Here is a 9,932-nt window from a genome sequence, read left to right on the forward strand (position 1 = left end):
TGACAGCAGAGTGAAAACGAGACAATACTTTTTCCATAAAATATGATCCAGTTTGACTCAAATCAATCAACTGAAACTGTACTGCATGAGGTACGCTTGCCAGCAACTATCTACTCTAGCTAGCTGCAACCGTTTCATACATCCATGGTAACATGATAAAAATTAGGAGAGCATTTAATGGTTGTGAAATTGAGTGCAGAGTGCAGGATGAGTCATCAACATGTTTTTTGTTTTTTTTTTTTTACAATTTTCCAAGAAGTTCCAGAATGATGATTTAATCATTGTTGAGGCACTTAACTCAGAACCACAAATCACACATCAAACAGGTTTCACCGACTGGGGAACGTGAATGTCTATATAAAATTTTATACCAACCCATCTAATATTCAATATATTTCAGTGTGGAGATAACTGGTTGATCAACCAGCAACCAACTGGCACCTGGTATTTATGTAATATAGGGTTATTTAATGATGTCCTCCGACAGTTTGAGAATGTTTCAATATCTGAAACTTTTGTCTTGAATTGTCAAATAGTCAGAGATGGAGCTTGAAAAAATCCCCCAAATAGAGTAGTTAAAGGAAATTGAGCTCACATGAAACTTGCAAAGCGCGGAGAGAAGCAGCGCTGGCACATCATGAGGTCTCCTGCTTTATGTGCATGTGACTGTGAGAAGTATACTCTATAAGGATCCATCACATGTCAGGTACTGAAGGCCTGGGATTGGCAGCAGTATTGCTTCAAAAGGCTTCATGAAGACAGTATCAAAATGCAAAATGTGAGGCGTAGACATGAATGAATTTGAGCCAGTTAGTTGAACTGGGAACACATTGTTGTCATCTCCTCATTCAAGCTTGCTGAGAGCTCTGACAACCATGACATGTGCCATTGTGAATGTGTGTCCAATCAACAAAGCGAAGCCAACGATCTTTCTTTCCTCTGGTCATATCATTCACATGTAAGGGGTTTTTTTCTTTTTCTTTTCGTCAGAGGCACATGATCACATTAGGACACACAGCCAGTGTACTTTTTAAATGTGTGTCTCTGAGATCATTCCCGTAATTAAATTGGGTGAAGGGCAGTCTGCAGTCGGTCGCTGAGCGGACAGGAAAACTTTTACGGAATAATGGGTTGCACGTGAGGAAATTAAAGGGAGAGACAGGGAATTTTTTTCATAGTAGGGTCAAATTTAAAATCAAAATGTCTAGCAAAGATAAATGCAAATTTATAAAAGCAAAAGAACAAGCAGGAAAAACATTTCTGCGCCTGTGTATGAGAATCAGATTAAATCTGTTTTTAAGGGTTTGCTTACCATAATGGTGTCAAAAGATGAAAAATGTTGAATGCTTTTTATCAACTAGGCACTATACAGTGATATAAATAATAAAGTGTAATGGAAACGGTAGCAAAAAAGTGGTTGAAGTTAAAAACAAACAATGAAGTTATTATCTTCAGTGTAGCATGCTGAAAAAGCCCTGAAAGAGGCGACCTGGGAGACTGTAATAGCATTCATGCAAACTGCCTGAGTCAAAAACATTTGGTTCTCAGAATATAGTTTAATCTGATCCAGAGTTGCACTGCATCTTGTGATCTTTTTCTAATTGTAATAAGAGTGCAGTCTTGAGTTTGAATAAATAGAATTAACTGATTGAATGAAAAAAAGCAAAACTTTTATTCACAGTATGTTTATGTTTTTCACCACACTGCATCAAGTAACATGTATGTACTTATTCAAATTGTATAACTGTTAACGCTCTTTTGAATGGACTCCATTTTTTCAGTCCACTCACGACTCCACAAACTGCACACTAGATTATTTACAGACCATGGGAGACACATGTGGGTCGCATTGTGTCTCACTGTGACTCGTGTGTATGCAGAGATGCAGAAAACAGCAAACAGCACCACCCATAGAAGAGTTCACTGTCATGTTGCAAACCATATTGGATCTGAGTGAAAATCTGTTTTATTATTACCTCCATTCTTTTAAAGGCATCATTGCTGCTGAATGGAGAATAGATAATAATAATAATCTGTCAGAAAGAAAGAAAGAAAGAAAGAAAGAAAGAAAGAAAGAAAGAAAGAAAGAAAGAAAGAAAGAAAGAAAGAGTAATAATAAAAATAAATGGAGGCATAAATTAATTTACACAATTTATATTTCTGTTTTATTCTTTATTTTATTTACTTTGGTTTTTATTCTGCTATTTTTTGCGTTCACAATTATTTACCATTTAATGTATTTATTTATCTATTTTTTATACAGTGTTTCAATTATTAATTTGTATTCATAATCTTGCAGAAAAAGTATATGAATAAAAGTATTTGAAAATTGAATGGAAAATTAAACACAAGCAAACTAAAATATTTTAGTTTGTTTGGTTTTTATTCTGCTATTTTTTGCACTCACAATTATTTACCATTTAATGTATTTATTTATCTATTTTTATACAGTGTTTCAATTATTAATTTGTGTTCATAATCTTGCAGAAAAAGTATATGAATAAAAGTATTTGAAAATTGAATGGAAAATTAAACACAAGCAAACTAAAATATTTTATGTCACATTTCATGAATGAAATAATACTTACATTTATTTAATGTGTTTCATTTTGGTCAGGTTGGTCTTCCATACTTATTTGTGTGCGTGTGTATGACTTTAATATATTAAAGGTGCACATGCACGTCAACTTGATCTGCATAGGGAGTATCAGCTTGACTCTGAAGAAGTTTTATCGTGATTATGATCCTGACATTGTCATCAGGCTTATATTGGTTATGGACCAGTTTTTAAGCCTCCATTACAACTGGGAGCACTCAGGTTTATAGACAAGGACATTAAGCAGGCAAAGAAGGTCTAACAATAATGTCTTGTTGGTTTGCAATATGGGAACCGTGTGCCTGGTGCGTGTCGATGCAAAAGTACCTCAGATGCTAGATAAAACATGATAAAGTGTCCAAGGGCATCCTTTAGGTGGAGAAAACGTGATGCAGTAAAGGCTTTACAGGCCGCCATACATAACACGCTAGATAAGGATTTGAAACTGTTTGACCATAAATGCATCAAGGCATCACTGGTCTTTGTCCAGTCGCCTTTGAGGTCGATTGCCATGTCACCATGTTGAAACTACAAACATAAGATCCTTTGTCTTTGCCTGCTTTAAGTTGACCCTTAAAATTAATTGGTTTCATTTATCTAAAACACACCCAACCCACTTTATTGACCCTTATTACAGCAGATGTTTTGACTGGACAGAAAAAAATATGGACAATGTCACATCTGTTAAGGCTCCTGGTAAGAGCGAATCTAATGATTGGTCCTTCTTGTTTTAAATGTAACTGTTAGTTTCTAATAGTGTCAATGGTATCCTGGTGCGTAGATTGACTGATTGTTTTTTGTTTTTTTTTTTATCTATTGTAATTTGCCCTGTGCTGGCTGCACCCAGAACTGCCAACCCAGAACGCACTGCTGTACACGGTGTGTCTTCCGTTTCCTAGTAAGATACTCAAGTGAGCCTGAGCATGCAATACCAGGAACTCCTCTGAGTAAAGTGCAGAATACACCTGCTACGAAATGACACAATGTTGGCCATTAAAAAGGTCAATTAATATCATGGAAGACCTCATGTTGTTAAAATCGTATTGTCATAATCATCAAAAAAAAAAAAATGTAAAAAAAAATACATGCAATGATGAGTCACCACCAACAGATGGAGACACACCAGACTCAGAGGACAGACAGTATGTGGTCTCATTATCATGTGTGGAGAGGTGAACTGAAGTTTGAGAGAGCATTCTGAGGGCGAGGTGATAAAGGTAGGTCCTCCTGTAAACCTGTTGATAAGACATAAGAGCTTTGATTTAAATATGTTTTATCTTCGAGTGATATCCAGGTGGTACTCCCACTACATAATCACAGGGGCTTTGTCTGAGCTCGGCCCCTGCAATGCAAGTATTTGTTTTCATGCCGGTTACAGCAGAGCTCAGCTCTATTAATGGCTGTGTGATAAGAGCATATAATAATGTCGTCAGGTACACATTTACAATGAGAATGCTATGGATAAAAAAGGTACCTGGGGAAACTTTGACATCAGTGGATGTTGATTGCAGAGTCTTCCTCGAAGTATTGAGACACTGCCAGACGCTCCTCCCTAATAATGACCATGTGATACAGGTCAAACAGAGGCTGACAGGAGGGGGGGGAGGCAACCTTACCTTTGTCACCTTGTGGAACAGAGAGTGCAACACACATGCCAGTGACTAGAAGAAGAGTTTTCTTATTCTGACACCGGTGCAGATAAATATATTTTGTGTCTGCAGTCATCTGATGACAAAGGATCATATGGCAGGGGTTAAACTGCTTGAAATGTGGAATAGAGGAAATACAGAGAAAGAGTCCTGCATGGACAAGGAAAGGGAATCTCAGCCGTGCAAGAAACTGTCCCATTCGATAGAAGAGATACTGAGGGAGCCCACATGTGTCAGAAAAGAGAGAGGGGTTCATCGTGAATGGTCTGTTATCAAGGAGAACACCAGAATATCTGACCAGCTCTCATCTGCAGGTATGGTTTTTTATTACTCTTGTATATAAACTGGCACAAAAGAGGCTTTCATCATCAAAATATGATTACAAATAATATTTCTGCTAATGTTCAATTTTGTTTTTTCCAACAGAATCTCCCAAACTCAGACTAGAGTCTCCAAAGGCCACCACAAACTGCTTAAGTGAGTATATTGCTTTTTTGAATGAGAAACTGTGACAGCCGCATGTTTAAGTGGACGTTTCAATGGTGTTGATGAGGAAGACGTGAGTGACAATAATTTGTTGGCAGGTCAGAGGAAAAAGAGGCAAACGAGGGTCACGTTCACACCGTTCCAAGTGCAGGAGCTGGAGAAAGTCTTCCAGCAGAGCCACTACCCAGACATCACCACCAGAGACCAGTTAGCCTCTAGCCTGCACCTCACTGAGGGCAGAATACAGGTAGGACGCTCACAGCTCATCATTTCTCATTACCAACTGCTCATTTAAGTGTATTTGTTTGATTTTTACTGTCTTTAAAGTGTGTTTTTTTTATTATATATGTATATTCAGCATGTTGAAATGATGCAATATTAACATTTGTGACATCGCTCTGATAAAATTCCAAACATGACCGCACAAAGCCTTTTCTTGCACCTGATTTATTGCTGATATAAAAGGAGTCAATAAGACAAACTGGGCTAACCAACAGTTCATTGAGTGTTAGACTGATTATACTAAATAATCATCAGTGGAACAATAGTATTGGTCTTTGGACAGTTGCTCGCATAGGACATTATCTCCCAAATGATAAAAGACACGTAATAGTGTGCACTAAAAGCATTGATTAATTGTGCACACTGGAGATGACTGGGCAAATATGGACCCAATTTAGATCAATACACTGATGCAGTAAAACCTTACCCAGAACCACCGTATCTAGTTCGTATAAATAACCAACTGTAAGATTTAAAAAACATAAAGCACTAACACTACTACTGGTTGTGTCAGTGCTGTATTGATCAAACCGGGTGAATTTTTAACCCAGTGATTTTTAGAGTGAAGGGGCATTTGGCCTCAAAGGGAAGTGATAACAAAACAGGCTTTTCAATACACATGTGTTTATGACCACGCTGTGAGTTTATGTTATTCTAGATACATTCATTTTACTTCTTTTTTTTTTTTTTAACATGTCTTCTCTGCACTTTAGATTTGGTTCCAGAACCGCAGAGCTAAATGGAGGAAGACTGAGACACTGAAGGAAATAGAAGTGGTGACTAAACAGCACGTACAGTCTGCCAGTCATCCTCTGCTTTATTATGAGGTAATACAAGCCTTATGATGTAAATAGCACATATGATATGAGAATAATTGGTTTCAGTGCACCATATTTTTTGTCCATCTCCATTATTTTTATAAGACTTTATCTATTTATCACACAAACTTAAGTGCAATAAGTGCTTTACAAAAGAAAAGATAATTAGACAGAATGTAACCAAACAAATCAGATAAAATTAAAATATAGAATTCTATATGGAGGAAATATAAACAATAAAATGAATGAGATCAAATACAAACATAGAATAAAAACTTTATGAATAATTAAGTATCAGAGATTTCAAAGGATTTAAAGAGAGATTTAAAAGAAGCTAGAGACTTCTGTTTCAGTTCAGCAGGCAGAGAGTTCCAAAGTGTAGGCCGTCTGATGGCAAAAGCCTGATCACCCTTGGTCACTCAGTGTGAACTGAGTAAACAGCAAAGTTCCATCTGCAAAAATCAGTGGGTGTGAAGGTATACACCAGGTTATTAAATCTGAAATATCTTTGGGAGTATGGCCTTAAAAAAAAATCAATACAGTTTTAAAATTGGGGTGTCAGAGTGGCGAGGCTTGGCTTGGCTGCCAAGATAACTCAAAGAGACCTGGTGAAATCTGGAGAGCTGAATAAGAATGACCTCTGAATTATCGTTAGAAGCTTTGGAACAGGATGCGATTTCAGCCAGGCTGCTTGGATCAGAGGGGTTTTAAGGCCATGTATAGCTGGGTGTTGTCCACATAACAATGGTACAATACATAAACACCTGGGAAAGACAAAGCATATATACATATTAAAAAACAGAAGGGGGCCAAGAGTAGAGCCCTGAGGGGCACCACAAGGAGCAACTTCGCCTTGTAGGATTAAAGCAGTGCCTTTGAGACCTACCTAAGTCTTCAAGCAATTGAGGGGAAAATGTGATCAACAGTATTGAATGTGACACTTAAATCTGAAATAACTAAAATGGGATAGCTGTCTATATCTGTAGTTAACATGATAAACCATTATAGCTTAAGTGCAGCACAAAGTGAATTGCAAGCAAGAAAGAAAAGAAGTGACATCTTAAAAAGCATTTTAAACAGTATGATACAATAAAATGTAGTGTAATTGAAGCAAATTTAAAACAGCAATAATTGATATATATAATCCATATATTACAGCAAAAAAAAAGCAATAATTGTTGGAAACAGTTGTAATCCACACGTAGTGTACAAAATCATACATGCATGTAAAAGAATGACTAGAATAATGTAAGATATGTGACACTTATAATAAGATACATCATCAGTTTTATTACAAATACAAAAACACAAATTGATTCTGGAGAAGTGACTGAAGCAGTATCTAATCTAAAGGTCATCTAAAGGTGATCCGACTGTACAGTCATCACAGATTAACTGAGTAACTGCTTTGTTGTTTCTTTGAGATAACTTCTCATCAGTGTCTGCACTCTCGCAGCTCTTACAGAAGCCCCAGCTGCAGGCAGCGTGCTGGCTGCCGTGCTGTTTACCTGAACCCCTCCGATCCAGGCGCTTTGTCAGAGCTGCATCAACACCCACCTTGCTGAGCGACACGCATTTGGATCACACCGCACTGTATTTTGATTCTCTGCGGATGGACAGATACAGTAGCACCTTCAGTGTTCTTACAAATGAGGGTAGAAATGGGGGATCACACTGAGTTACTGTAATCTGTAATGAAAGTTTAAATTATTTTTTGTAACATGTTCGATATGCAATTTTTTATGTTATTTTAAAGGTTTAAGGTGTAAGAACTGCTATGTAGTTCTGGGGAAGACATTTTAATAAGAAAAAATCTTCACTGACTGATTTTTTTTTTTTTTTATTTCTATGCCGGAACAAACTGAATAAACAACCTCTCTTTGTCTTCATGGCTGGATAAACTGAGTAAACACACTGACCTTAAAGGACAACACAATCTCATAATGTATTATTTTGTTTATATGTGGCGGACCCTGCCACCTCTTTGGCTTCAAACAGTGTTCTGGGGACCTTATTAGCCTCTGAGAACAGCTTGTTTACTCAGAAAAAAAAATGTTTGAGTTTGAATTTCCTCTCCAAAACTACATAGTGCCCCTATTACAGCTGAACATTATTTTTCCTTTACCAATAAAGTTGACATTCAAAATCAGCTGGCTACTGTACCATATGCATTAGACTGGCTTCCTTTGCAATAAAGGATCTTGTGATAAGTCTGCACTCATGTATTGCGTATTTCTACAGATCAAGATTTGAGGACACTCAGTTCTGCGACATACTTCTTGGTAGAGGGCTGTGTTTGCGCTCCTATGTTGTGCCGTTTGATTTTTTTTTTTTTTTTCATGACACCACACTTCCTTGTCAGAGATAAGATTACGGCCATAAACTGTTCATCTGTTTGACTCTGTGACAGCCTGTGCTTATCTTAATTTGGTGTCATAAGTCGGGGTTATTGGCAGGTCAGCCAGGTGATTTAGGGAACATGTTGAATGTCATCATTGGGGAAAGGTGTGGACAATTATTGTACATTGCTGCTGTAAATATATGTAAATAATTGTGATTTGAACTTTAAGAAATCATTTGGATATACAGCTGTCTTTACCCACCTTTATCTATTTTGTTTAACCATTTTACATGTGGGGCGGCTGTAGCTCAGCGGGTAGAGCAGGTCGACTAGTGATCGAGAGGTCACTAGTTCAAATCTCCGGGAAGGCTGAGCTGCATGTCGAAGTGTCTTTGAGCAAGATACTGAACCCCACATTGCTCATCAGTGAGGGCCCTGCAATGAGCTGGTGACTTGTCCAGGGAGTACCCTGCCCTCGCCCTGAGACAAGGCTGGGATTGGCTCCAGCAGAAACACCCCGCCACCCCATGGATAAGCGGTTATGGGCAAGATGACATGACATTCTACATGTAAGACTACTGGAAATGTATTTCACAACCCTCACTGTAAAATATTGATACGACCTCTGCTGCCTCCTTTCAGCATGAAACCCGCCTCTTGCGACAGTGATGCTGTTCTGCCAAAGCTCTGACGATGGCATGAGATGCTCTCACCCCTCCTTTTTCCAAAAAGTGTTACAGAGGGCATTTTTCAATTATCATCAATTATAAGGAATATAACACGGCATCGCCTTCACTATCAATACCATAACTGATTAAATTTAACAAGACTGTGAGTGCAGTTAAACTTTTCACCCCGCGCTTATCCTTTTTTATTGCATCTATTTGCAGTGAGATAACTTTATCTTGCTCCCGGTTAAAAAAACACAAAACACTCGCTCAGCCAGGCTTGTGTAACCATAATTTCTTCATAACATAAGTCTGGCGTTTTCTGTTATTATGAATTGGCATCATGACGTGACATTTCTCCCCTGAAATCTCACAGTTTCCAAAGACATTTAAACACAAAATGGTTTACATGTCATGGAAATCGTCGACCATAAATTAAACTATGATTGCCCAGAACAGAATGCCTTCAGGACAAAGACGTGACCCATCAGATATGACCAGTAGACAAGTTGTTAATTTTTAACGAAGGGAATGGGCCCGGTTTGTTTCATTCACAGGAGCAATCTGACTCTTCTGTTTCTTTAGTTTTCAGAGCCGTGGTCAGGACCGTGTATTCGAACTAGCTCAAACCTCAGTCAGATAAAGGATCAGTGAGTCAGGCAGACTGGGCTGATATAGTTAACAGAACAACCCCTCTGTCCCTGCACTGTTTCTGCAACAAGGGAATAGAGAAGTGTGGTGGCATGTTAACAAGGGGGATGCAGTTTGGTCATTTTGTTTACAAGGGGGATGACATCCCCCCTCACATTGACTGCTGGGATATGACTAAAATGAAGATGTTGAATAACTTAGCAACCAATGCGTGATAAGTGCTCACTCATACAGCAACATAACAAGCACAGTTTGTCAGAAGTGCCATAAATCCATCCACACACACTGTTACTGTAGAGCAAAGTCTTGCAGTCTTGTACTCGCCCCGACTCTCTTGTATTAAAAAGCACAGTGGTGAAGCAGTCGACAACTTGTTGAGCTGTGCTTGTGCAAGGTTAGTTTGAAGATGAAAGATTAAGAAGAATCAGTTTTGGAACTTCT

General features: G+C 38.1%; 1 protein-coding gene across 2 annotated transcripts; it reads left to right on the plus strand.

Moving 5' to 3' along the window:
- Positions 1-3,195: 3,195 nt before the first annotated feature.
- LOC119024746 (homeobox protein aristaless-like 4) lies at positions 3,196-7,647 on the plus strand. 2 transcript variants are annotated; one of them, XM_037107815.1, is made up of 6 exons: positions 3,196-3,292; positions 4,318-4,559; positions 4,672-4,722; positions 4,830-4,978; positions 5,727-5,840; positions 7,288-7,647. In XM_037107815.1, exons 2-6 carry the CDS (start codon positions 4,325-4,327, stop codon positions 7,507-7,509), a joined length of 771 nt encoding a protein of 256 aa, XP_036963710.1. In that variant the 5' UTR covers positions 3,196-3,292; positions 4,318-4,324; the 3' UTR covers positions 7,510-7,647. The 2 variants fall into 2 exon arrangements, with proteins under 2 accessions (XP_036963710.1, XP_036963711.1); XM_037107816.1 differs by lacking the exon at positions 3,196-3,292 and having other exon boundaries at positions 4,241-4,559.
- Positions 7,648-9,932: the final 2,285 nt, after the last annotated feature.

The sequence above is a fragment of the Acanthopagrus latus genome, chromosome 8 (genome assembly GCF_904848185.1).
Source record: "Acanthopagrus latus isolate v.2019 chromosome 8, fAcaLat1.1, whole genome shotgun sequence".
NCBI classification, from domain to species: Eukaryota; Metazoa; Chordata; class Actinopteri; order Spariformes; family Sparidae; genus Acanthopagrus; species Acanthopagrus latus.

Excerpts from the sequence above, each read along its gene's own strand:
- LOC119024746 (XM_037107815.1), top strand. The coding sequence starts at position 4,325 with ATGACAAAGGATCATATGGCAGGGGTTAAACTGCTTGAAATGTGGAAT. Across the intron at positions 4,560-4,671 it reads TGACCAGCTCTCATCTGCAG|AATCTCCCAAACTCAGACTA; the intron begins GTATGGTTTTTT and ends TTTTTCCAACAG. Across the intron at positions 4,723-4,829 it reads GGCCACCACAAACTGCTTAA|GTCAGAGGAAAAAGAGGCAA; the intron begins GTGAGTATATTG and ends ATTTGTTGGCAG.